Source organism: Pelobates fuscus, chromosome 7 (genome assembly GCF_036172605.1).
Source record: "Pelobates fuscus isolate aPelFus1 chromosome 7, aPelFus1.pri, whole genome shotgun sequence".
NCBI lineage: Eukaryota > Metazoa > Chordata > Amphibia > Anura > Pelobatidae > Pelobates > Pelobates fuscus.
The window spans coordinates 47,418,761-47,444,122 of NC_086323.1; the positions used below are offsets into that span (position 1 = coordinate 47,418,761).

Below are 25,362 nucleotides of genomic sequence, written 5' to 3' on the forward strand. Positions count from 1 at the left end.
TGACATAGATTACACAGTCTATTCCTTCAAGGCTAGAAAATGCCCTTTCTATTAGTAAAATTAGTGTGCAATAACTATCCTCATCACCAAACCCAAATCTGTACACTGGCTTAACTGCTGTACCACCACTTGGTTGTCAGATTATCTAAATATTGGCTATATATAGATATAAAAGTACAAACTTCCAGCTGTGAAATTATTCCATTTGTAAAACAGGGCCATGTCAAAAACAAAACATTTGCTCGAATTCTGGAAGTAATTTCTTGCAGACTTCATATTGAGGTGCAGATTAACAAAATAATGTGCCAACCACCCTTATTAGGGAAGGATTTATAGAATTATACCTAGCCCCAAAGACAATTTTATCACTAAAGCCAGTTACAGCAAAGCACAGAGGCCAGAAAGTCCAACTTTACCATCCACCATGAGACTCAGACTCTAAACAATTGTCCTTTATTCAGCTTTTAAAAAAATCCCAATGTTGCAGGTGTCTCTCAGGTTTTGGGGTGAAAGAAGAATGTAAAAAGGCAGTAGGACCACTAAGCTTATATGGCTGACTGTGAAAGGTCCACTTTTGCTGGTAGAGGTCCTGCTTCTTCATTTGATTCGGGTTTGCCGTGGACGACCACAAGAGACGTGGGTGAGTATTTGTACAACTTCTGCTCATTCATGTACTCCATATCACCATAGATACTCAGTTTCTGTAATAGAAATCGTTTTTTTTAGCACTCCTTCCTTATTGCAAGCAAAAGGACAATACATATTAACAAGTGTACTCAGCACGTTGCAAACTATAACACCAATAGAAGCAGACAACCATTTTTGGGTGGCAAAGGTTCATATAGCTATAGCATGCTAGAAGCTGGAGATACAGTATTCAAAGGCCGATTGAATAGAGGCTGCAGTTGTAATGCATGACAGGAAAGGTATTGTGTATTAAAAAAACATAAATTTTACTTACCGAAAATTTCTTTTTCCTGAAGATTAGAGGCAGTGCTTATACCACAGGGATATCCAATCTGGAGGGAAAAAACAGGCAGGCAAATCTCCAAACATTTTAACCCCTCCCCTAATTACCTCCTTTCCAATAAGTAGCAGCTCCTCCTGATCATCCCCAGAAAATACATAAGCCAAATAGCTGCAAAATTACTGAGTTTATTAGAAAAAGGGGCGGGAATTGTAGCACTGCCTCTAATCTTCAGGAAAAAGAAATTTTCGGTAAGTAAAATTTATGTTTTTCCTTTCAGATTAGAGGCAGTGCTTATACCACAGGGATATAATAAAGCAGATCCTGAGGGCGGGTTTCAGTTCACTACTGCTTGAAGCACCTTGCGCCCAAAAGCTGCATACTCCGAGGCCAGTATGTCCCACTTGTAGTGTCTTGAGAACGTATGGAGAGAGGACCGATTAGCAGCTGAACAAATTCGAGAAGGAGAAGCAGCTGCTCGCAGAGCCCATGACGGCGAAACCGCTCTAGTAGAATGTGCCTTTATAGGGCCTGCAAATTCCGTGCCACTCTTAGAATAAGATAACAGAATACAATCCTTCAGCCATCTAACCAGAGAACTCTTCGAAACCAACATACCTTTTCTTTGTGCCTTTGAACAAGACAAACATACCGATATCCTTCCGGAAGGATTCCGTAGCTTTTAGATATTGCAAAAGACATATCTTTACGTCTAAGCAGTGAAAATTACTTACCAAGGCATTAGACGGATTCCGACAAAAGGTCGGCAAAACCACTTCCCGGTTGACATTAGCAACAGATAAAACTTAACTGATACCTGAAGGATCGAGCTTCAGAACCTCCTTGTCCTGATGAAAACCAAAAAAGGGAAAATTCTCCCGAAGCGCTCGGATCTCACATACTCTTTTAGCTGACGTAATAGCCACCAAAAGAAAACGGTATTCAATGAAAACATCTTCAGGGAAACTTCTTCCAATGGTTCAAAAGGCGGTACACAAAGCGCGGAAAGGACCAAATTCAGATCCCAGGGAGGACAGGTTTCCCTAACAAAGGGCACCAAACGTGTCAGAGCTCTGAAGAACCTTGAAATCAGAAAATTCGAGGTGAAGCATCTGAGGGAGAAGAAACTGATAGCAGAAACATGAAATCTAAATGAAGCAGGTTTAAGACCTTTTGCAAATCCCATCTGAAGGAAGCATAGAATCTTCTGGATGGACGCGGAAACAGGGTTGACTTCAAACCTACAACACCGCTGAAAAAAACTTCCAAATCCTAGCGTAGAACCTTGAAGTAGATTCCTTGTAAGTTGCCAACAAAAAAAATTTTTTTTATAACTTCAGGATCCAGACCTTTACTTTCTAAAATCTGGAGTTCAGAAACCAGGCCGTCAATCGGAATCTCCGAAGGGTCGGAAGAGGCACCATGGCGTCCTCTAGAATTCCTCCTGAAAGAGGAAGCTTCCAAAAGGTGGCCCCTGGAAAGTTCAGAAGAACCGAGAACCAACTTCTTCTTGGCCACCAGGGAAGGATTAGGATAATACTTACACTATCCAGCCTATTATTTGAAGTATTCTGGGAATAAGAACTACTGGCGGGAAGATATATGCCAGGTTGAACTTCCGTGGTACTGACAGGGCATCTATGATATCTGGCTGGTCTGCTGGATTTAGGGACGCAAAACGACTCGTCCTCCTATTTATTCCGGAGGCCATCAGGTCTATCTCCGGAACACCGAAGCGGTCTGTAATGAGCTTGAAAATTCTGCATGACAAGGACCAATCTGCTTGTTTCAAATGATGCCGCTCAGGGCATCTGCCACCACATTGAATTTCCTAAAACGTGAACTGCTGAGATCGACATAAGGTGAACTTCTGACCACAGAATGATTAATGAACAAAGGCCTTCAAATGTAGTTGATTTTGTACCTCCCAGTTTGTTCAAATATGCCACTGTCGTTCGATAGACTGAACGAATTTGAATATGTTGATCTGAAATGCCAAGAGCGCCATCCATACGGCCTTTAATTCCCTGAAGTTCGAGGAATTTCTCACATCCTTCTCTTGCCAACGCCCATGCTTCATAATGTCTCCCAGATGGGCCCCCCAGCAAAGTGCAGAGGCGTCTGTTGTTATTATCATGAAGGACATCATCCGGAATGAAAGACCTGCGTGCAGGAATCGAGAAGAGGTACACCACTGCCGACTTCTTAAAGTTTTAGATTGTTGAACCTCTTAAGCCTCTCTAGGCCGAGTTCCTGTCGATTTCAGACTTGCAGTATGCTACTCTGTAGAGGTCTCATCCTGGCTTTTGCCCAACCGACAGCCGGGATTGAGGCTGTAAACAGTAGGCACATGGCTTCTCTGATCGAAAACACACCTTTTTCTCAGAGATTCTAGATTAAACGCTTGATCTTTAGTTTCTTCTCTTCTGGCAGGAAAACTTCATAGCGATAGCATCCAAACCCAGACCCAAGAACTGGATCCTTTGAACTGGCACCAGTTCCGATTTGTTGACATTTATTAGCCAGCCATGTTTCCCAGCGATTATATAGCTGTCCCCAGGACTAACTGAAGCTGATCCTGGGACACTGCAAACAACAGCCAGGCGTCCAAACAAGGAATGACAGCGATGCCCATACATCTAGGAAAAGCTGAGAAGACTACTAGAAGCTTTGTGAATAACCTGGGCGCTGATGACAGACCGAAAGACAGTGCTCTGAATTGGTAATGTCTGGTCTACCGATTGGCAGCACACAGCAAACCTTAGAAGATTTTTGCTGGATTCTGCTATGGATACATGAAGATAGGCATCTTGAAATCCAGGGACGCAAACCAACTTACTGGATGAATAAGCAGAGTCGCTGATTTTATTGATTCCCTGAGGAATTTTAATTTGATAATCCGCCTGTTAACGGCTATTAGGTCTATCATGGGTCTGAACGATCCATCTGGTTTCAGCACCAAGAAAAGTCCTGAATAGGTGCCTTGATGTCTTTCCTTTAAAGGAACTTCTTCCACCACTCTGATTTGTAACAGACTTGATACTTCTCGCAACAGAGAGAGTTCCATATCCAGAGAATGAACCTCGGAACATAGAAACATTTTCTTTGGGGTTTGTGAAAACTCTAGAGCGTATCCTTACTTTATCACTGCGAGGACCCAGTGATCTGATGATGTCTTATTCCAGATATCTAGGAAAAGACTCAACTTCTTTCCTTCTCCTATAATCAACGGCTCTTTTATGCTGACCCCTGAAATATGTTCTACGAAAGGAACTTTGAAATGAAGGAAGCGTCTCCGAATTCCGGCTTGGAAACTGCTTCCTATCCGACTCTGTCATCTGTTTTAACAACTCATCCAATTTCGAGCCGAACAGTCTTCCTTGCTCAAAGGCTAGTTCACACAGTGAATTTTTAGGTGCCGCATCCGCTAGACAATTTCTAAGCCTTCCCACCAAAGTCATTGGGTCTTGGCAACGGATGCCCCCGCAATCAAAGCTTTAGTTTGGGCTGCAGAAGAGATGAACAGCTTTTTTAAAGAGGAGTCCATGCGTATTTCCATGACATCCTTCAGCCCGCTTGAGTCTCTAATCGGTAATGTAGTCTTCTTACCTATTTGAGCAATAGGAACGCCCACTACAGGGACTGAATCCAGCTTACAGTCTTGTTCCGCTTCTATGGAAAAAGAGAGATTTAAAAACTGTCTAGCAATAAACAGCTTGTGACTTGGGAATTTTCCATTCTTTTAAATCAACTCCCTAATCTGTGGGTGAAAAAGAAACATATTGGACTTCTTCCCGGTTTCCTCAAGTTCAAATGCAACTGCACTTCTTTAATCAATTTCCCAAATGGATTCTTCTGGGAATGCAGATTCCTCATTTGATGAGACACTGCTGAATTATCGCCATACTCAGAACCACTAGTTCCAAAACTAGAATCGGAACTTCCCAAGATCTTAGGCTTTTGTTAGCATGTATTACAATCTGAGAATCCTGGGCAACCGACGCCTGGATTGTCTGTAATGCTGCTGACTACATATCCACAACTGTTTGCTGCATACTTTGTTGCAACCAGCTGATAAAGTGGACATTTCTGTTCTTTGTGCTTCCTCTGAAGCTTCTTTGAACACACAGAGCAAAGTTTCCTTTTTACAACCATCTGGCATAAGATGGCCACATACAGAGCACATTAAATGCTTGGCTTAGATGTACATTTCCCCTTCTCAGCAACTTTATCCAATTTTCAGGATTATATACTGGGAACAGAAAACAAAAAAGGGAAAATAAACAAAATTTTTCCCTAAAGATTCAGGCTAGAACCATTTAAATAAAAACTTAATCAGTCTTACCTTAAATGGCCTGAGAGTGTGTTGGAGGGCAGGTGAGAAACACACTTTGCAACCGTACTGAGAGCTCCTGGCAAACAGAGGTTGCTGCTGGTAATGCTCCTTTTAAGTCCTGTAACCAAACAAAAAACGCCAAGTTCAAATTTGGCGCCTGAATCCAGGTTCGCATTGCGCATGTGCATAGCGCTCTGCGACTCCCTGGTGGAACGCAACGCAACCTGTGCGTGCGTTCCACCGACAGGACCTCCCAGCCGACGCACGCCTGCGTCCTTCGTCAGACCGGCACCTGGCACGGCAAGAGACGGAATAAATTCTGAGGGACCACGCCGTCCGGCGTGTTAAACGCTACTTACCCGAACATCAAGGAAGCAGAGCCTCCCGAGCCTCAGCCCTTCTCACCTGCTTCCTGGAGAACCTCCTGTATAACCTCCCCTGCCGAAGGCAGGCAAAGAACTGGGGATGATCAGGAGGAGCTGCTACTTATTGGAAAGGAGGTAATTAGGGGAGGGGTTAAAATGTTTGGAGATTTGCCTGCCTGTTTTTTCCCTCCAGATTGGATATCCCTGTGGTATAAGCACTGCCTCTAATCTGAAAGGAAAAATATATATATTTGACGGTAGAATTTACCTATTATGTGTAAACATGACTATTCAATTTTTCGCTTACCTCGGAAGGTATGTACTGCTCTGCTGCTGTAGCTACTGTGGCACAGCACATCCAAAGCAACACCATGACAGACAGGATTAAAGTTGCAGTAAGAAGCCAGTTTGAATTCCTGTATAAACAAAGTTAAAATAAGATACAGAGACGGGAAAGAAAGAACACAAAAAAGGCGTATTTTTACATAGCATTTTGAAAATAGGAAAAAAATAAACACAATTACATATTGCTTCACAAATAAATTCTACTGCAACTGTGATTTCAACACGGACAGTTTCCAGAAATATTAACATCACTGATTAGTGCCATTCCATCTATTGCCATTAGTTGATGCTAATGCTTCGTGATGCTGTACAAGGTTTGGATGCTACAATAAAACCAGCATTTACGCTGGGCGATTATCTCTGAAAATAGAATATAAATAATAAAATCGAAAACGAAGACTAAATTACAAAATGAAAACAAAATAGTCAATTTGAAGAAATTCTGGAACAAAGCTATAGTCAAAGCTTCTACATTTTAACCTCAATCTTGCCATTTGGTTTTCTAGTCATAAGCTGTTTAGTGAATAAACAAACAGTATAATAAAATAAAGTAAAGACGCTCCCCCTTTAAAATTGAACAGATAGACCATGTTCACAGTCTGTCTTAGATGAATTTGCAAGATATATAAAAAGGATATATCCCATTCAGTGGTTTTAGTTATAAGCTTTAGTAAAAGTAGTGAGGTAAAAATACATTTATAGCTTGAAGTTGAATTTATTTTTCACATCTGTGTACGCTACACTTTCTTTCTATGAAATCATACGATTTTGCAAATCATTCCACTGCTATCAGTGGCCAGGACGGGATCAGGTATGCCCAGTGATACACTCACAGGCAACCTATCTGAAAAAACATGTGCAGAATACCAAAGAAACATACATAGAAAAGCATTTCATAATACGATCTCCACTCTCAAAGCTTAGAAATCCAGCTCTGTGGTTCCAAGGTCCATCTCCTATAGATTCACCAGGTGCCATATCTGCTGCAGAGACAATAAAAACACTTGTTATCTTTACATAATTGTACTCCATGTAGTGTAAAAGAAAACCTAAAAAAAAAAAAAAAAAAAAAAAGAAGAAAATAAAAACGTCAAGGACAGAAACTTAAACATGACAAAATTAAATTGATCCACCTTCCCTCATTTAATCCATGATTACTTCCTATGGATAAGTAAAATGTGCATTCAGCACAGCAAGTACAGGTTGAAAAGCAGCTTTGTAATTTCACACAGAAATATTATATCCTATAATTGGTATTGTACCGGTCATGTTTCTAAGGCAAAACAAACTTTTAAATTGTCTGTATGTTGACACACAACTTTAAACTAGTTTAATAAATACACCGAATAAAGAGGGCTATAATAAAATGCTAAACTTATACATTACGAAATTCCCTCTAACAGCCTTTTACTGCTTTACAATAAAATATTTTTATATGCAAAATCTGTGTGCTAGAAAGGCATAACTTACATGGTATTTTTTCCAGCATTATGTCCATTGGTGGATTTCCTGGTTGTAATGGGCCAAAGTGCTGAATTTCTGGTTGCGTCTAAACAAACCAAAGAATATATATATATTTTATTTTTCAATTGCTCCAACATATGGAAAACAAGGGAGAACAGCAGGACACACAACTCTTAGAAGGTAATGAGATTCTCAATGCCAGATAAATCTCCCCAGATCATCAGCTTGCTATACATGCATTATATGTTTAACTCTTGCATGGCTGACAGAGAACTCTTAATTTGGAACAGAGTAAAATTGGCTCAGATATACCGGTATCTCCTAGTTCACTTGGTCCTGACCCATACTTGGTATGGTACAAAAACTCATACCACCAGAAATGCCATGCTCAATCAATAGATGGACGCACTTATTAGTAAAATGTAAAACTCATGTATGTCAGGTTTACATTTTATGGATCTTTGCCCCACATGTAATCACTGTTCTTATCTGTAATTATTTTAAAGTCATGCTATGTGGAAAGAGGGCAGATGACAAGAGGACAGCAATGGCTCTAGAGCAGAGTCACATCAGCAACTCAGCTCACACAGATCTATCTTTGGTTGATCTGCTTGCATACCCAGAGTATGCCTAATAAGGAAGTGGTTTTGTAAAAGGAGGAAAAATGTGCATTTACACTGCAGCAAACAACTATTGTTTTTTGTTTTAACAAAAACTGAAGAGATTTAAATTAGGAGAAAAACACAGCATGAACACGAAGCCCAAACCTATCAAATGCACTTTAATCCAGGTGTAAGTTTTCTGTAGATTAACGCTATCCTTTCCTGCTATTCATACCTGGATAACGACAATCTGCCCATTATCTGCCTGGACATAGAAAGTCCAGGATGATGTGATGAAGCTTTGGGCAGAATCCATCATGTCACCCCAGAAGGTCTTCACCAGAGTCAAAGGGAAAAGTATATGGATCCGTGGGACCATATCAGAGAGCTGTAACGAAAAAGATGTACTTATCAATGATGGAGAACTTCAAAGTTTTGGAGATTTCCTTACAGATTTGTTATAACTTTATCCCATAATCTTTACAAGTTCTCAACGAGTGCTACAATGTTTTCTCAGTTATTAATAGAGTACACAAGCATTTTTTTTTTAATTCTTTATTTTTGTGTCACGCTGCACAAAAATAGTGTCAGAGTCGACATTCAAAACGTTTGAAGCATAATTGTCAGATTCATACATATGGCAATACACAAGAAGGTACAATATGCAGCATGTTTTTTTTGTAAAAGAATTATTGAGTACAAGTAGGTAGGTAACTCGAGTGCCCTCAGTGGTCTATAGAAGTATGGCTATCTGGTGTTGTGAGGTGGTTCTTGTTCCACTGAGGAGAACATCCCCGTTGGCTGTGGCTGCCTTGTGAAATTACCCTGGTGTGTCAGTGGTGGGGATGGGGGGGGGGGGGGGAATACAGAGCGTAATCATTAGTTTTAACTCGGCGTCTGGACGATGTCTCACCAAAAGTGGCCCCGTGTGTTGCAACTAAGTTGGGTACCTGGTGAGGTGTATTATGTGAGGTGTCGCTACGAGGGTGTAGTGTGTGATGAGCTATAACTTAGGGGTGATGAACTGTGAGGTAGGGTAACAGTAGACATTGGAGGAAAGTCAATCCCCGCAGGGGTAGTCTCTCATGGTGGCGCGTGAGGCCCTTGCATCTTCTTAGCATGTCTGGGTGTAAATTCCTGCACTGTGGCTGGGTTCAGCTGTGATATCTGCAGTCCTCGTAGGATCGGCGTTGTCAGGATGCCCAAAGTGGTCAGAAGGGCTTCTAGTTCTTGGGCGCTGTGTACTCTGTGGGCTGTCCCTTCATGAGAGAAGAGGAGCGCTCGTGGGGTTCCCCATTTGTAAGGTATGTCCTTGTTCTGCAGATGTTGTAGGCAGGGTTGCATTCCTTTTCTCCAGGTTAGGGTATTCCTTGTCAGGTCTGAGAAGACAGACAGTGTAGCACCTTCAAAGAGTAGCGGGGTCTTTCCCCGGAGTGCTGCGAGAATCAGTGCTTTTTGTTGAAGCGACTGGAATCGCACGATTAGATCCATAGATGCGGCCGCCGGAGCCCTTGCTGGTTTTGGCAGCCTAAACATTCCATCAATTTGTATAGACTTAGTTTGTTTAGGCGGTAATATTGTCGCCAGTAGGCGTCTAATGAAGTGTGGCGCCTCTGTTAACCCCACCGAATCAGGTATCCCTCTGACCTTCACATTGTATCTCCTGCGTTGGTCTTCCATGGCGTCAATTCTGCTCGTCGTGGTGGCTTGCTGGTGTAGTAACTCAGCTAGTTGTTGTTCCACTACTGACAGCCTGGAGTCTTGGGTGCTGGAAGTGGTCTCAAGCTTTGTTATTTTGGAGGCTGCTGAGTCAATGGCTGTTTTATAGTGGGCCATGTCGGCTGCTATATTTTTGCGCAGTTCTAACAGCATCTTTTGGAGCAGGTCTGCTGTTACTGGGTCACCTGGTTTTGGTGGTGCCTTGGTAGGGTCTGGAGTTTTGCTGGCAGTGGCTCCTATATCCAGGTCTGCTGTGAAATCCTCGGAGGAGTAGGAGGAGAAATCATCAGCCAGCGCCATTTTGTCCCAGGAGGCCCTGTGTGAGCTCCGGAGTATTTCTCTGATGTCCCGGTTTGTAGGGCTTTGTCTGCCCTTGTTTTTTTGCCCATATCGATCCTCGGTGCTGCCGCCGAGGTGGGTGTCCAATTTGGGTCTCGGTATCCCCATTTAATAGCTCAGTTTCTCTGGTTGAGACACGGAGCTCCGAAGTATGCGACTGTCTCGGTCTCCGGCTAGCTCCGCCCCCAGTACACAAGCATTTAATTACAAAGAGTTTTACCAGGCAGAATTGTTTTCTCAGTTATTAACAGAGTACACAAGCATTTAATTACAAAGTTTCAGCAGGCAGAATAAATCAAAGGAAAACTCTAGGCTAGAAAATGCCAGTATGCATCACTTTCAGACAATTGTCTCTTTAAAAACATTTATCTTGGAATGAGACAGTTGTCTCACTCTACACAGCCTGAAAAAAAAGCAGGTAAATTATTCTTTATTAACCTGTTTCTTCTTTCTTATGCTTTCCACGACCACTCCAGGGGGAACACTGATCTAACCAGTACTCTATCCCTAGGAAGGTAATGTATAATTAGTGGATTGATTGGAAACTAAGTTGGATGGCTAGAAGGGAAGGTGTGAGCTTGAAGAAACTCCCCTAGCCATGAGGTGTGTCCAACAATGCAATCTGGTCAAGTTTATAAACATTTATTGCATACTCTTTTGTTTGTAAGTGCTGCAATGTGAAAATTAATAGTAAGTTTTTCTTGTTTAATTTTGTTTTGTATATTTGTTTAGAAGTATTTACTTGCTTGTTTAAAAAACAAAAATTGTCAAGTGATGTCTGTGCCTCTAAGGCATTTAAAAAGAATATCCTATTTAAATGCTGTGCATTCCCCAATGAAATGTTCATAGATAAGCACTGGGTTGTAGGCACTGCTTGCCCACCTCCTATAAAAAGTGCCACCCTCTGTCATCCTCATCTTTCCACAAGTGGATGCACGTACATGAAAAGTGCTCTGAGCCTCGAAGGGGAAGGAGGTGCTTGGTAACAACTGTGGATCTTTCAGACTGCAGTCGCTTACAGGCATTTTCACATTGCAGCACTTACAAACAAAAGGTCACAGGTCACGCAACCTCCTTCACCTAGCAAATGCGATAAATACCAAACTTGAGCAGAAGTGACACGGACAGTCCATGTGATGCATTCCTGGCTGACAGCAAGCTGTAGCTGTTAACGTGTTTATAGTGTACCTTTATAACGTCTACTTTTCACGCATGTCCCTGAGACAACTGTACAATAACAATATAAACCAACAGTATTAAAACACAGCATTCAAAACAAAAGTTTAATTCCAAGAGTCCAATCACTTCTGAAATTGTGGAAACTTTACAAAGGAACTGTAAACTTTAGGCCAACATAGCCATAAGAGGGAAAAAAAATAAAACTCCACTTTATTCCCACCGTTGCATTTCCTTTGTCAGTTGTCTACAATTTCCTACTAATGAATAAAGCTCTCTGCTCTAAAGCATCATTCATGCATTCTCTCCAAATACAGAGCAGTGTAAGCTACGTAGTGGATCAGTCACTGTCCAATAGGATCTTCTAAAACCCAAAAAAAGTCACACATGAAGGATAATTAAAATCCACTTTCTATACAAAGAAAATTAATTTCAAATAAGTGCCTTTCCCTGTTAACATTCAACATGTTTTTAAATGCACGTTTTCTCAGAATAGCAAAGAAATTGGACTACCCTATGAACAGCAATACAGTTCGTTCAGAATCATCCCAGCATTCAAAGTTTCAAATCAGCGGACGACATACTTACTTCTTCCTGCCTCTTCTCTGCAAAAGGCATCTGGCTGTGGCAACCCAGTTGACAGGCATATTGCTCATTGGATTTAGGATAGGCCTCAATACACGCTGCAGTAACAGGAAAAAAAAAAAGGTTTATATAGTTTGGAACATAACACAATGTTAAAGGACCACTCTAGGCACCCAGACCACTTCAGCTTAATGAGGTGGTCTGGGTGCCAGGTCACTCTAGGATTAACTCTTTTTTTTTTTTATAAACATAGCAGTTTCAGAGAAACTGCTATGTTTATACTGAGGGTTAATCCAACCTCCAAAACCTCTAGTGGCTGTCTCATTGACAGCCGCTAGAGGCGCTTGCGTGATTCTCACTGTGAAAACACGCAAGCGTCCATAGGAAAGCATTGTAAATGCTTTCCTATGCGACCGGCTGAATGCGCGCGCGGCTCCTGCCGCGCATGCACATTCAGGCGATGATGTTGCAAGGAAGAAGAAGAGGAGGAGGAAAGCTCCCCGCCCGGCGCTGGAAAAAGAGGTAAATTTAACCCCCTTCCTCTCTCCAGAGCCCGGCGGGAGGGGGACCCTGAGGGTTTTCCTGGCACTATAGTGGTCCTTTAAACTGTTCTTTTTGTTAAAGAATAAAAAAACTCAGACATAATTAGAGACATAGTTTTCATTAGGACACATGCAATTGTAAGGGTTATCGCAGCAGTACTGCCTTCTTCATTTCAATGGGGATCCTCTCATAAAGAAAGGTCTAATATTTTCCAGAAGTAGCTTTGTTAAACATTACATCTGAAGAAAAGGTCAAAATTGTGTCCATGTTCAAATAAATGTTTAAAGGGACACTATACGGCCCCCATACAATAAATAAAATAAATTGTTGTTTAAAAGATACACCCCAAATGAAACCATGCATGCTTTTAATTATGCATGTTTTTCATTATGGGGTTATCTAAAAACAGCTTGCAACAGCTCTGCTCCCCTTCTATAGCTGTTCAATCACAAACTTCCCAATGAGAAGTCTTTGCAAGGCAGGTGTTCAGGGCAATTGTCTGCCTCTTCAGTTTAACTCCACTGAGCTAAACAAACCAGCAGGTAACATGACCAGTTGCCCAACTGACAGCCAGAGCATATAACATGGTTAATTTATAAAAGTGCCAATTTCAACTGAAACAGCAGTTTTTGTAAAATGAAGAAAAATAAATAAATAAAATAAGAAATGACACTATTCAAAGTAGTTCAGCAATGCTTTAGATGTCCGAAGTGTCCCTTTAACAACTAGGGATCGACCGATTATCGGTTTTACCGATATAATCGGCCGATATTCGGTATTTTCAGCAATATCGGTATCGGCCAATATAGATACTGATATTGCCGAAAATACCTCCTAGGACTGCATGGCTCATTACAAGCCCGGCGGTCCTGAGGGGGCCTGCAGGTAGCATTTACTTACCTTCCCTGCAGCTCCTCCAGCATCCCAGTATAACTCTTGTGAGACCTGCGGCTGTCAGAGAGTTGCCACGCGCTCCGCGCGGCACACAGACCGCAAAATTTACACTGGGGAGCTGGAGGGAAGGTAAGTAAACGCTACCTGAGAACCCCCTCACTGCTCAGCCAATGCCACTGGACCACCAGGGACTGTCATATCCCCCCTCCCTGGCCAGGCAACAAGCAGGGAGGGGAGACAACAAAAAAGAATAAAACATAAATATTAAAAATAAACATAAAAAAAAAAAATTATTACAAATAAACATAAATATTAAAAATTTAAATAAAACAAACATGCAGTTTCCACCCCCATTTTACACAAATCACATCCCTTCCGGAACTACACACTACACACAATGCATTCCCTTTATGCACACTACACACACACACACACTCTGCATTCATTATATACACACTACACAAACAGTCACCGCATTCATTATATATACACAGCTCCACAGTCTAAACACACTGCACCCAGTGCATGTGGCTTGTATATTTTGTGCATTTACCTTTAGAAATAGTTTAATTTTTCAAAATGGTAAATGTACAGAATATCGGCAAGTTATATCGGCTATCGGCCTGAAAGTTAACAGATTATCGGCTCTAAAAAAACAATATCGGTCGATCCCTATTAACAACCACTGTCATAACAAGAGATGGTAGTAAACACCGAACTGTCTAAAATCTTCCCATGACACAAAGTATATCGTAAGTATTTACTTAAGATGTTTGCAAAAAGTGTACACATGGGATTATTACATCAATAAAGTAAGCAAACAGGAACTTTTTCTTTTTACATAGGAAAAACAGGGAGGGGTATAATCTAAGAGAAGTTCAACTCTGCTAGCGAACTGAAAGAGTACATTTAAAAAAGACAGTTCAGGCAGTTGTAACAATAGTTTTATACAATAGTTTTGCATAATGGCGCAAAGCATCCTTATTTACCTTTAATACAAAATCAAATTAAATCAACATACACAAGCGTAAATGCAAAGCAATGTCCTCTGACATACAGATTGCTACTTTTAGATAGGCTATACTGCATTTACATTATATAGCATTAAAACTGTTTTTTAATTTCAGTCATCTCCTTTTAAATATTCCCTTAAGCAAGATGTTTGACCAGCCAATCGTATCTAATGTAAATTTGGTCTTCTACACCGATGTTTCTGAACATGCATTACCAATTGCAAGCCAAGGGATACAGTATCGTTTCGAACGCTCGACAATTCTATAAAAGGTAATCATATAACAATAAAAATAAAAAAAACAGAAATCGGGGGGCGGAGCTTGAGCTCTGAGCTGATCGGACGCGTGCAGGGTGAGCTCCCACACAACATACCATTTAAAAAAAAAAGAAAAAGAAAATTTAAGCATAACTCCGGCTGCAATAAAGCGAGTGCTGTAAACCATGTTATATATACTGGGCAGACAGTGACAAACCGATAGACACCTCTCCCAGGAGTATACTGTACCAGGGGGCAAAAAGGTGTGGATTTGTACGTCAATAGATATTGACGTATGTAGATATTTGTTAAATACATGGATAGGTAAATAGAATATCGAAAGTAACGCATTCAAACCCCCCGCCCCACATACACACACACACACACAGTGACAAAAAAATGTGAAGCCATGGTAGAATCACCTGATTCACACTCTGTTTTAGTTTTATTCAAATCGTTTCCATCCTCCACAAACTGACAGATCGAAAACAGACGGCATCCCCGGTGGCAAGCGAAAAGCTCCTCCTCCTGCAAACAAAGTTAAGTATTATGGAGTAAAAGTGGCACTAGTTTTCTTATCCCCGAGGTGGCAATATAACACTGCTCCTCTAAGCGAACAACAAGGACTTTTTTTGAAAAGGGGTAGAGAAACAGAAGCGTGTGTAAAAAAGAATAAGGTATCACCATGTATCAGAGTCCCAAGATCAAACATTTTAGTTAAACAACAGCAACATATTCCATTGCCCCAAGACAGTGATGGCTTACCTGGCATGCAGATGTTTCTGCACTACATTGTACAAGATGTTGAGCCAAAATACATTTAAAGGTACCTATAGTCACCAAAACAACTTTAGCTTAATGAAGCAGTTTTGGTGTATAGATCATGCCCCTCTCAATTTTATGCCATTTGGGTGTTAAATCACTTTGTTTATAGAGCCCTAGTCACACCTCCCTGGTTGTGACTTATACAGACTTACTAAACACCTGTAAAGAGTCAGGTAATGTTTACTCTTCCCTATTGCAAACCAAATTCTGTTTAATTTAGCATTTCCTAGCTCCTGCACTGTTATTAGCTTGCTACACCCTGTAGGAACCTCCTGTATGTGATTAAAGTTCAATTTACAGAGCAGGAGGTAACAAAATGTAAAGTAATAATTGAAAATTAAACCATATATTTTTTCATGCAGGATGTGTGAGTCACAACCAGGGGAGGTGTAGCTAGGGCTGCATCCACAGAAACAAAAGTGATTTAACTCCTAAATGGGAGAGAATTGAAACTTCATAATCAATATAAAAAAAAACTGCTTCATTAAGCTAGAGTTGTTTAGGTGACTATAGTGTCCCTTTAAATAACTTTGTTTATTCGGCCCTAGTTACACCTCCCTGCATGTGACTTACACAGACTGCCTAAGCACTTCCTGCACAGTGTCAGCAACTTAAATTTAAAATTCAATTTAATTTAGAATATATTATCTCATGCTCTGTTAATAGATTGCTAGACCACGCGGCAGCCTCCTATGTGTAATTAAAGATCAATTTACAGAGCAGGAGATAAAAAATAAGTTAAAATAAGTGACATCTGATTTAAAAATTAAATCATTTTGTTTTCATGCAGTCAATCACAGCCAGTAGAGGTGTGGCTATGGCAGCATTAAAGGAAAACTCTGTTTTCCTGGCACTGGAGGTACCCTCTCCCTCCCACCCCCCAATCCCCGGTTACTGAAGGGGTGAAAACCCCTTCAGTCACTTACCTGAGGCAGCGACGATGTCCCTCGTCGCTGTCTCCTCCTCCGCGCCGCTCCTCCTACTATCTCCGTCGGCCGAGACTGATCCCGCCCACCGGCCGAGGAGACCTAATGCGCATGTGCGGCATTGCCACGTACGCGCATTAGCGCTCTCCATAGGAAAGCATTGAAAAAGATCTTCAATGCTTTCCTATGAGGAAATGAGCGACGCTGGAGGTCTTCACACAGCGTGATGATGTCCAGCGACGCTCTAGCAAAGAAAATCTTTGCTATAAATCAGGAAGTGACCTCTAGTGGCTGTCCACTAGAGGTGGAGTTAACCCTGCAATGTAATTATTGCAGTTTATAAAAAACTGCAATAATTACACTTGCAGGGTTAAGGGTAGTGGGAGTTGGCATCCAGCCCACTCCAATGAGCAGAAGTGGTCTGGGTGCCTGGAGTGTCCCTTTAACCGACACAAAAGTGATTTAACTCTTAAATGGCAGATAAATGAACAATGAAATCTCAGATGCATGATCTACACATAAAAACTACTTCATTAAAGGACCAATATAAGCACCCAGACCACTTCAGCTCAATTAAGTGGTCTGCGTGCCAGGTCCCCATAGTTTTAACTCTGCAGCTGTAAACATAGCAGTTTCAGAGAAACTGCTATGTTTACATTGAGGGTTAATCCAGCCTCTAGTGGCTGTCTCCCTGACAGCCACTAGAGGCCACTTCCGCAATTCTCAGTGTGAAAAATGCTTTCCTATGAGCAGTTTGAATGCGCGCGCGGCTCTTGCTGCGCATGCGGAGTGGACATCGGCAGGGGGAAGAGAGGTCACCGGTGCCGAGGGAGCCCGGTGCTGGATTAAGGTAAGTGGCCGAAGGGGTTTGTTTTCCTGGCACTATATTGCTCCTTTAAGCTAAAAGCTTTTGTACCTATAGTGTACAGTACTACAATTATATAATGAAATGTGTTGGGTTTTTTTTTTTTTTTTTTAAAAGCCCTCAGGGAAAACTATTCTAGCAAACTAGTTTTCTTTACCCCACTCCCTCTAGCATGTAAACTCATTTGAGCAGGGCCCTCAACACTCTCTGTTGCACCTAACTTGTCTGGTTACAAATACTTGTCTGTTGGTCCACCTATTGTACAGCGCTGCAAAACTTGTTGGTACTTTATCAATAACAATAATTATTTCAGCATTTAAATAGCACAAACATTTTTCCGCATAGCTTTACAATATTATAAGGTGTGTATTTGTGTGGGGGGGAGGGGTTGAGGATTTCACAATAAGTGAGACTAATACAAAATGTTACAGTAGGTTGATGAGCACCTTGCTTAAACAAGCTTCCAGTCTAGAAGAGGTGGGGTATAAAACACAATAGGACAGGGGATAGCAATCCAACAAGGTGGGAGTGAAGCAGTGCCCTTTAGTAGACAACAAGGGGCAGGTATGTAATCATTGAGTTATTCACAATTTTGCCACCCTGGGTCAAAAGGGCAGGTAAAGGAAGTAGTGCAGAGGTAGGTACTATTCAGCACTGCGGATGTTGTGTACTACATCTCCCATGATGCTCTTACAGACATGTTGTTGGCAAAGCATCAGATATGTAGTCCACAACATCTGGAGGGGTGAAGGTTGCCTACCCCCCGCGGAATTCAGAAACCATGACACCGCCCCCCCGCTGAATTCAGAAACCATGACACCGCCCCCCCGCTGAATTCAGAAACCATGACACCGCCCCCCCGCTGAATTCAGAAACCATGACACCGCCCCCCCGCTGAAATCAGAAACCATGACACCGCCCCCCCGCTGAATTCAGAAACCATGACACCGCCCCCCCGCTGAATTCAGAAACCATGACCCCGCCCCCCCGCTGAATTCAGAAACCATGACCCCCCCCCCGCTGAATTCAGAAACCATGACCCCCCCCCCCGCTGAATTCAGAAACCATGACACCCCCCCCCCTGCTGAATTCAGAAACCATGACACCCCCCCCCCTGCTGAATTCAGAAACCATGACACCCCCCCCCCCTGCTGAATTCAGAAACCATGACACCCCCCCCCCTGCTGAATTCAGAAACCATGACACCCCCCCCCCTGCTGAATTCAGAAACCATGACACCCCCCCCCCTGCTGAATTCAGAAACCATGACACCCCCCCCCGTGCGGAATTCAGAAACCATGACACCCCCCCCCGTGCGGAATTCAGAAACCATGACACCCCCCCGTGCGGAATTCAGAAACCATGACACCGCCCCGTGCGGAATTCAGAAACCATGACACCGCCCCGTGCGGAATTCAGAAACCATGACACCGCCCCGTGCGGAATTCAGAAACCATGACACCGCCCCGTGCGGAATTCAGAAACCATGACACCGCCCCGTGCGGAATTCAGAAACCATGACACCGCCCCGTGCGGAATTCAGAAACCATGACACCGCCCCGTGCGGAATTCAGAAACCATGACACCGCCCCGTGCGGAATTCAGAAACCATGACACCGCCCCGTGCGGAATTCAGAAACCATGACACCGCCCCGTGCGGAATTCAGAAACCATGACACCGCCCCGTGCGGAATTCAGAAACCATGACACCGCCCCGTGCGGAATTCAGAAACCATGACACCGCCCCGTGCGGAATTCAGAAACCATGACACCGCCCCGTGCGGAATTCAGAAACCATGACACCGCCCCGTGCGGAATTCAGAAACCATGACACCGCCCCGTGCGGAATTCAGAAACCATGACACCGCCCCGTGCGGAATTCAGAAACCATGACACCGCCCCGTGCGGAATTCAGAAACCATGACACCGCCCCGTGCGGAATTCAGAAACCATGACACCGCCCCGTGCGGAATTCAGAAACCATGACACCGCCCCGTGCGGAATTCAGAAACCATGACACCGCCCCGTGCGGAATTCAGAAACCATGACACCGCCCCGTGCGGAATTCAGAAACCATGACACCGCCCCGTGCGGAATTCAGAAACCATGACACCGCCCCGTGCGGAATTCAGAAACCATGACACCGCCCCGTGCGGAATTCAGAAACCATGACACCGCCCCGTGCGGAATTCAGAAACCATGACACCGCCCCGTGCGGAATTCAGAAACCATGACACCGCCCCGTGCGGAATTCAGAAACCATGACACCGCCCCGTGCGGAATTCAGAAACCATGACACCGCCCCGTGCGGAATTCAGAAACCATGACACCGCCCCGTGCGGAATTCAGAAACCATGACACCGCCCCGTGCGGAATTCAGAAACCATGACACCGCCCCGTGCGGAATTCAGAAACCATGACACCGCCCCGTGCGGAATTCAGAAACCATGACACCGCCCCGTGCGGAATTCAGAAACCATGACACCGCCCCGTGCGGAATTCAGAAACCATGACACCGCCCCGTGCGGAATTCAGAAACCATGACACCGCCCCGTGCGGAATTCAGAAACCATGACACCGCCCCGTGCGGAATTCAGAAACCATGACACCGCCCCGTGCGGAATTCAGAAACCATGACACCGCCCCGTGCGGAATTCAGAAACCATGACACCGCCCCGTGCGGAATTCAGAAACCATGACACCGCCCCGTGCGGAATTCAGAAACCATGACACCGCCCCGTGCGGAATTCAGAAACCATGACACCGCCCCGTGCGGAATTCAGAAACCATGACACCGCCCCGTGCGGAATTCAGAAACCATGACACCGCCCCGTGCGGAATTCAGAAACCATGACACCGCCCCGTGCGGAATTCAGAAACCATGACACCGCCCCGTGCGGAATTCAGAAACCATGACACCGCCCCGTGCGGAATTCAGAAACCATGACACCGCCCCGTGCGGAATTCAGAAACCATGACACCGCCCCGTGCGGAATTCAGAAACCATGACACCGCCCCGTGCGGAATTCAGAAACCATGACACCGCCCCGTGCGGAATTCAGAAACCATGACACCGCCCCGTGCGGAATTCAGAAACCATGACACCGCCCCGTGCGGAATTCAGAAACCATGACACCGCCCCGTGCGGAATTCAGAAACCATGACACCGCCCCGTGCGGAATTCAGAAACCATGACACCGCCCCGTGCGGAATTCAGAAACCATGACACCGCCCCGTGCGGAATTCAGAAACCATGACACCGCCCCGTGCGGAATTCAGAAACCATGACACCGCCCCGTGCGGAATTCAGAAACCATGACACCGCCCCGTGCGGAATTCAGAAACCATGACACCGCCCCGTGCGGAATTCAGAAACCATGACACCGCCCCGTGCGGAATTCAGAAACCATGACACCGCCCCGTGCGGAATTCAGAAACCATGACACCGCCCCGTGCGGAATTCAGAAACCATGACACCGCCCCGTGCGGAATTCAGAAACCATGACACCGCCCCGTGCGGAATTCAGAAACCATGACACCGCCCCGTGCGGAATTCAGAAACCATGACACCGCCCCGTGCGGAATTCAGAAACCATGACACCGCCCCGTGCGGAATTCAGAAACCATGACACCGCCCCGTGCGGAATTCAGAAACCATGACACCGCCCCGTGCGGAATTCAGAAACCATGACACCGCCCCGTGCGGAATTCAGAAACCATGACACCGCCCCGTGCGGAATTCAGAAACCATGACACCGCCCCGTGCGGAATTCAGAAACCATGACACCGCCCCGTGCGGAATTCAGAAACCATGACACCGCCCCGTGCGGAATTCAGAAACCATGACACCGCCCCGTGCGGAATTCAGAAACCATGACACCGCCCCGTGCGGAATTCAGAAACCATGACACCGCCCCGTGCGGAATTCAGAAACCATGACACCGCCCCGTGCGGAATTCAGAAACCATGACACCGCCCCGTGCGGAATTCAGAAACCATGACACCGCCCCGTGCGGAATTCAGAAACCATGACACCGCCCCGTGCGGAATTCAGAAACCATGACACCGCCCCGTGCGGAATTCAGAAACCATGACACCGCCCCGTGCGGAATTCAGAAACCATGACACCGCCCCGTGCGGAATTCAGAAACCATGACACCGCCCCGTGCGGAATTCAGAAACCATGACACCGCCCCGTGCGGAATTCAGAAACCATGACACCGCCCCGTGCGGAATTCAGAAACCATGACACCGCCCCGTGCGGAATTCAGAAACCATGACACCGCCCCGTGCGGAATTCAGAAACCATGACACCGCCCCGTGCGGAATTCAGAAACCATGACACCGCCCCGTGCGGAATTCAGAAACCATGACACCGCCCCGTGCGGAATTCAGAAACCATGACACCGCCCCGTGCGGAATTCAGAAACCATGACACCGCCCCGTGCGGAATTCAGAAACCATGACACCGCCCCGTGCGGAATTCAGAAACCATGACACCGCCCCGTGCGGAATTCAGAAACCATGACACCGCCCCGTGCGGAATTCAGAAACCATGACACCGCCCCGTGCGGAATTCAGAAACCATGACACCGCCCCGTGCGGAATTCAGAAACCATGACACCGCCCCGTGCGGAATTCAGAAACCATGACACCGCCCCGTGCGGAATTCAGAAACCATGACACCGCCCCGTGCGGAATTCAGAAACCATGACACCGCCCCGTGCGGAATTCAGAAACCATGACACCGCCCCGTGCGGAATTCAGAAACCATGACACCGCCCCGTGCGGAATTCAGAAACCATGACACCGCCCCGTGCGGAATTCAGAAACCATGACACCGCCCCGTGCGGAATTCAGAAACCATGACACCGCCCCGTGCGGAATTCAGAAACCATGACACCGCCCCGTGCGGAATTCAGAAACCATGACACCGCCCCGTGCGGAATTCAGAAACCATGACACCGCCCCGTGCGGAATTCAGAAACCATGACACCGCCCCGTGCGGAATTCAGAAACCATGACACCGCCCCGTGCGGAATTCAGAAACCATGACACCGCCCCGTGCGGAATTCAGAAACCATGACACCGCCCCGTGCGGAATTCAGAAACCATGACACCGCCCCGTGCGGAATTCAGAAACCATGACACCGCCCCGTGCGGAATTCAGAAACCATGACACCGCCCCGTGCGGAATTCAGAAACCATGACACCGCCCCGTGCGGAATTCAGAAACCATGACACCGCCCCGTGCGGAATTCAGAAACCATGACACCGCCCCGTGCGGAATTCAGAAACCATGACACCGCCCCGTGCGGAATTCAGAAACCATGACACCGCCCCGTGCGGAATTCAGAAACCATGACACCGCCCCGTGCGGAATTCAGAAACCATGACACCGCCCCGTGCGGAATTCAGAAACCATGACACCGCCCCGTGCGGAATTCAGAAACCATGACACCGCCCCGTGCGGAATTCAGAAACCATGACACCGCCCCGTGCGGAATTCAGAAACCATGACACCGCCCCGTGCGGAATTCAGAAACCATGACACCGCCCCGTGCGGAATTCAGAAACCATGACACCGCCCCGTGCGGAATTCAGAAACCATGACACCGCCCCGTGCGGAATTCAGAAACCATGACACCGCCCCGTGCGGAATTCAGAAACCATGACACCGCCCCGTGCGGAATTCAGAAACCATGACACCGCCCCGTGCGGAATTCAGAAACCATGACACCGCCCCGTGCGGAATTCAGAAACCATGACACCGCCCCGTGCGGAATTCAGAAACCATGACACCGCCCCGTGCGGAATTCAGAAACCATGACACCGCCCCGTGCGGAATTCAGAAACCATGACACCGCCCCGTGCGGAATTCAGAAACCATGACACCGCCCCGTGCGGAATTCAGAAACCATGACACCGCCCCGTGCGGAATTCAGAAACCATGACACCGCCCCGTGCGGAATTCAGAAACCATGACACCGCCCCGTGCGGAATTCAGAAACCATGACACCGCCCCGTGCGGAATTCAGAAACCATGACACCGCCCCGTGCGGAATTCAGAAACCATGACACCGCCCCGTGCGGAATTCAGAAACCATGACACCGCCCCGTGCGGAATTCAGAAACCATGACACCGCCCCGTGCGGAATTCAGAAACCATGACACCGCCCCGTGCGGAATTCAGAAACCATGACACCGCCCCGTGCGGAATTCAGAAACCATGACACCGCCCCGTGCGGAATTCAGAAACCATGACACCGCCCCGTGCGGAATTCAGAAACCATGACACCGCCCCGTGCGGAATTCAGAAACCATGACACCGCCCCGTGCGGAATTCAGAAACCATGACACCGCCCCGTGCGGAATTCAGAAACCATGACACCGCCCCGTGCGGAATTCAGAAACCATGACACCGCCCCGTGCGGAATTCAGAAACCATGACACCGCCCCGTGCGGAATTCAGAAACCATGACACCGCCCCGTGCGGAATTCAGAAACCATGACACCGCCCCGTGCGGAATTCAGAAACCATGACACCGCCCCGTGCGGAATTCAGAAACCATGACACCGCCCCGTGCGGAATTCAGAAACCATGACACCGCCCCGTGCGGAATTCAGAAACCATGACCGCCCCGTGCGGAATTCAGAAACCATGACACCCCCCTGCTGAATTAAGAAACCATGACACCCCCCCTGCTGAATTAAGAAACCATGACTCCCCCCCTGCTGAATTAAGAAACCATGACCCACCCTGCTGAATTAAGAAACCATGACTCCCCCCCTGCTGAATTAAGAAACCATGACCCACCCTGCTGAATTAAGAAACCATGACCCCCCCCTGCTGAATTAAGAAACCATGACCCACCCTGCTGAATTAAGAAACCATGACCCCCCTGCTGAATTAAGAAACCATGACACCCCCCCTGCTGCTGAATTAAGAAACCATGACACCCCCCTGCTGAATTAAGAAACCATGACACCCCCCCTGCTGAATTAAGAAACCATGACACCTCCCCCTGCTGAATTAAGAAACCATGACACCTCCCCCTGCTGAATTAAGAAACCATGACACCCCCCCTGCTGAATTAAGAAACCATGACACCCCCCGCTGAATTAAGAAACCATGACACCCCCCCGCTGAATTAAGAAACCATGACACCCCTGCTGAATTAAGAAACCATGACACCCCTGCTGAATTAAGAAACCATGACCCCCCCTGATGAATTAAGAAGCCATGACACCCCCCCTGCTGAATTAAGAAGCCATGACACCCCCCTGCTGAATTAAGAAACCATGACACCCCCCCTGCTGAATTAAGAAACCATGACACCCCCCCTGCTGAATTAAGAAACCATGACACCCCCCCCCTGCTGAATTAAGAAACCATGACACCCCCCCCTGCTGAATTAAGAAACCATGACACCCCCCCGCTGACTTAAGAAACCATGACACCCCCCCCGCTGACTTAAGAAACCATGACACCCCCCCCCCGCTGACTTAAGAAACCATGACACCCCCCCCGCTGACTTAAGAAACCATGACACCCCCCCCGCTGACTTAAGAAACCATGACACCCCCCCCGCTGACTTAAGAAACCATGACACCCCCCCCGGCTGAATTAAGAAACCATGACACCCCCCCCCCACTGAATTAAGAAACCATGATCCCCCCCCCCGCTGAATTAAGAAACCATGACACCCCCCCTGCTGAATTAAGAAACCATGACACCCCCCCCCTGCTGAATTAAGAAACCATGACACCCCCCCTGCTGAATTAAGAAACCATGACCCCCCTGCTGAATTAAGAAACCATGACCCCCCCAAGCCGGCATGCACAGACCAGCCCTGACAGGTAGGTGCCACTGGAGGGGGCGGATAGAGTGTCGTTCCTGCTCACCTCGGGGTAAGTGTGCAGGGGGTAGGTCTCATCGCACACCATATGACAGGAGGCACTGTCTCCCAGGGCAGACTCCAAGGACCCGCTGCTGACACAAACAAGCAGCGCAACAACCAACAACATCCGCACGGCCGCCATCTTCCTCCTCTAACTCTACTTCCGTGTTTTGTTTTGTGGTTTTTTTTTTTGGTTTTTTTTGCAGCAAAAAGGGCTGCCTCGGCCACTTCCGGTTTCCG

General features: G+C 45.9%; 1 protein-coding gene across 2 annotated transcripts; it reads right to left on the reverse strand.

Moving 5' to 3' along the window:
• Positions 1-268: 268 nt before the first annotated feature.
• Positions 269-25,355, reverse strand: TMEM59 (transmembrane protein 59). Of its 2 annotated transcripts, none has more exons than XM_063428100.1 (8): positions 25,127-25,355; positions 15,028-15,133; positions 11,902-11,996; positions 8,315-8,467; positions 7,484-7,562; positions 6,894-6,993; positions 5,976-6,084; positions 269-701 (listed from the first exon to the last, which is right to left on the reverse strand). In XM_063428100.1, the coding sequence occupies exons 1-8, from the start codon at positions 25,262-25,264 to the stop codon at positions 546-548; spliced, it is 936 nt and encodes a 311-aa protein (XP_063284170.1). In that variant the 5' UTR covers positions 25,265-25,355; the 3' UTR covers positions 269-545. The 2 variants fall into 2 exon arrangements, with proteins under 2 accessions (XP_063284170.1, XP_063284169.1); XM_063428099.1 differs by having other exon boundaries at positions 6,894-6,996.
• Between the last annotated feature and the right edge of the window lie 7 nt (positions 25,356-25,362).

Bases quoted from the DNA above. Each gene is read 5' to 3' on its own strand.
- TMEM59 (XM_063428099.1), bottom strand. From the start codon at position 25,264: ATGGCGGCCGTGCGGATGTTGTTGGTTGTTGCGCTGCTTGTTTGTGTC. The intron at 11,997-15,027 runs GTGATTCTACCA...CTGTTACTGCAG, and splicing joins TAAAACAGAGTGTGAATCAG to CGTGTATTGAGGCCTATCCT. The intron at 8,468-11,901 runs GTAAGTATGTCG...TTTTCGTTACAG, and splicing joins CAGAGAAGAGGCAGGAAGAA to CTCTCTGATATGGTCCCACG.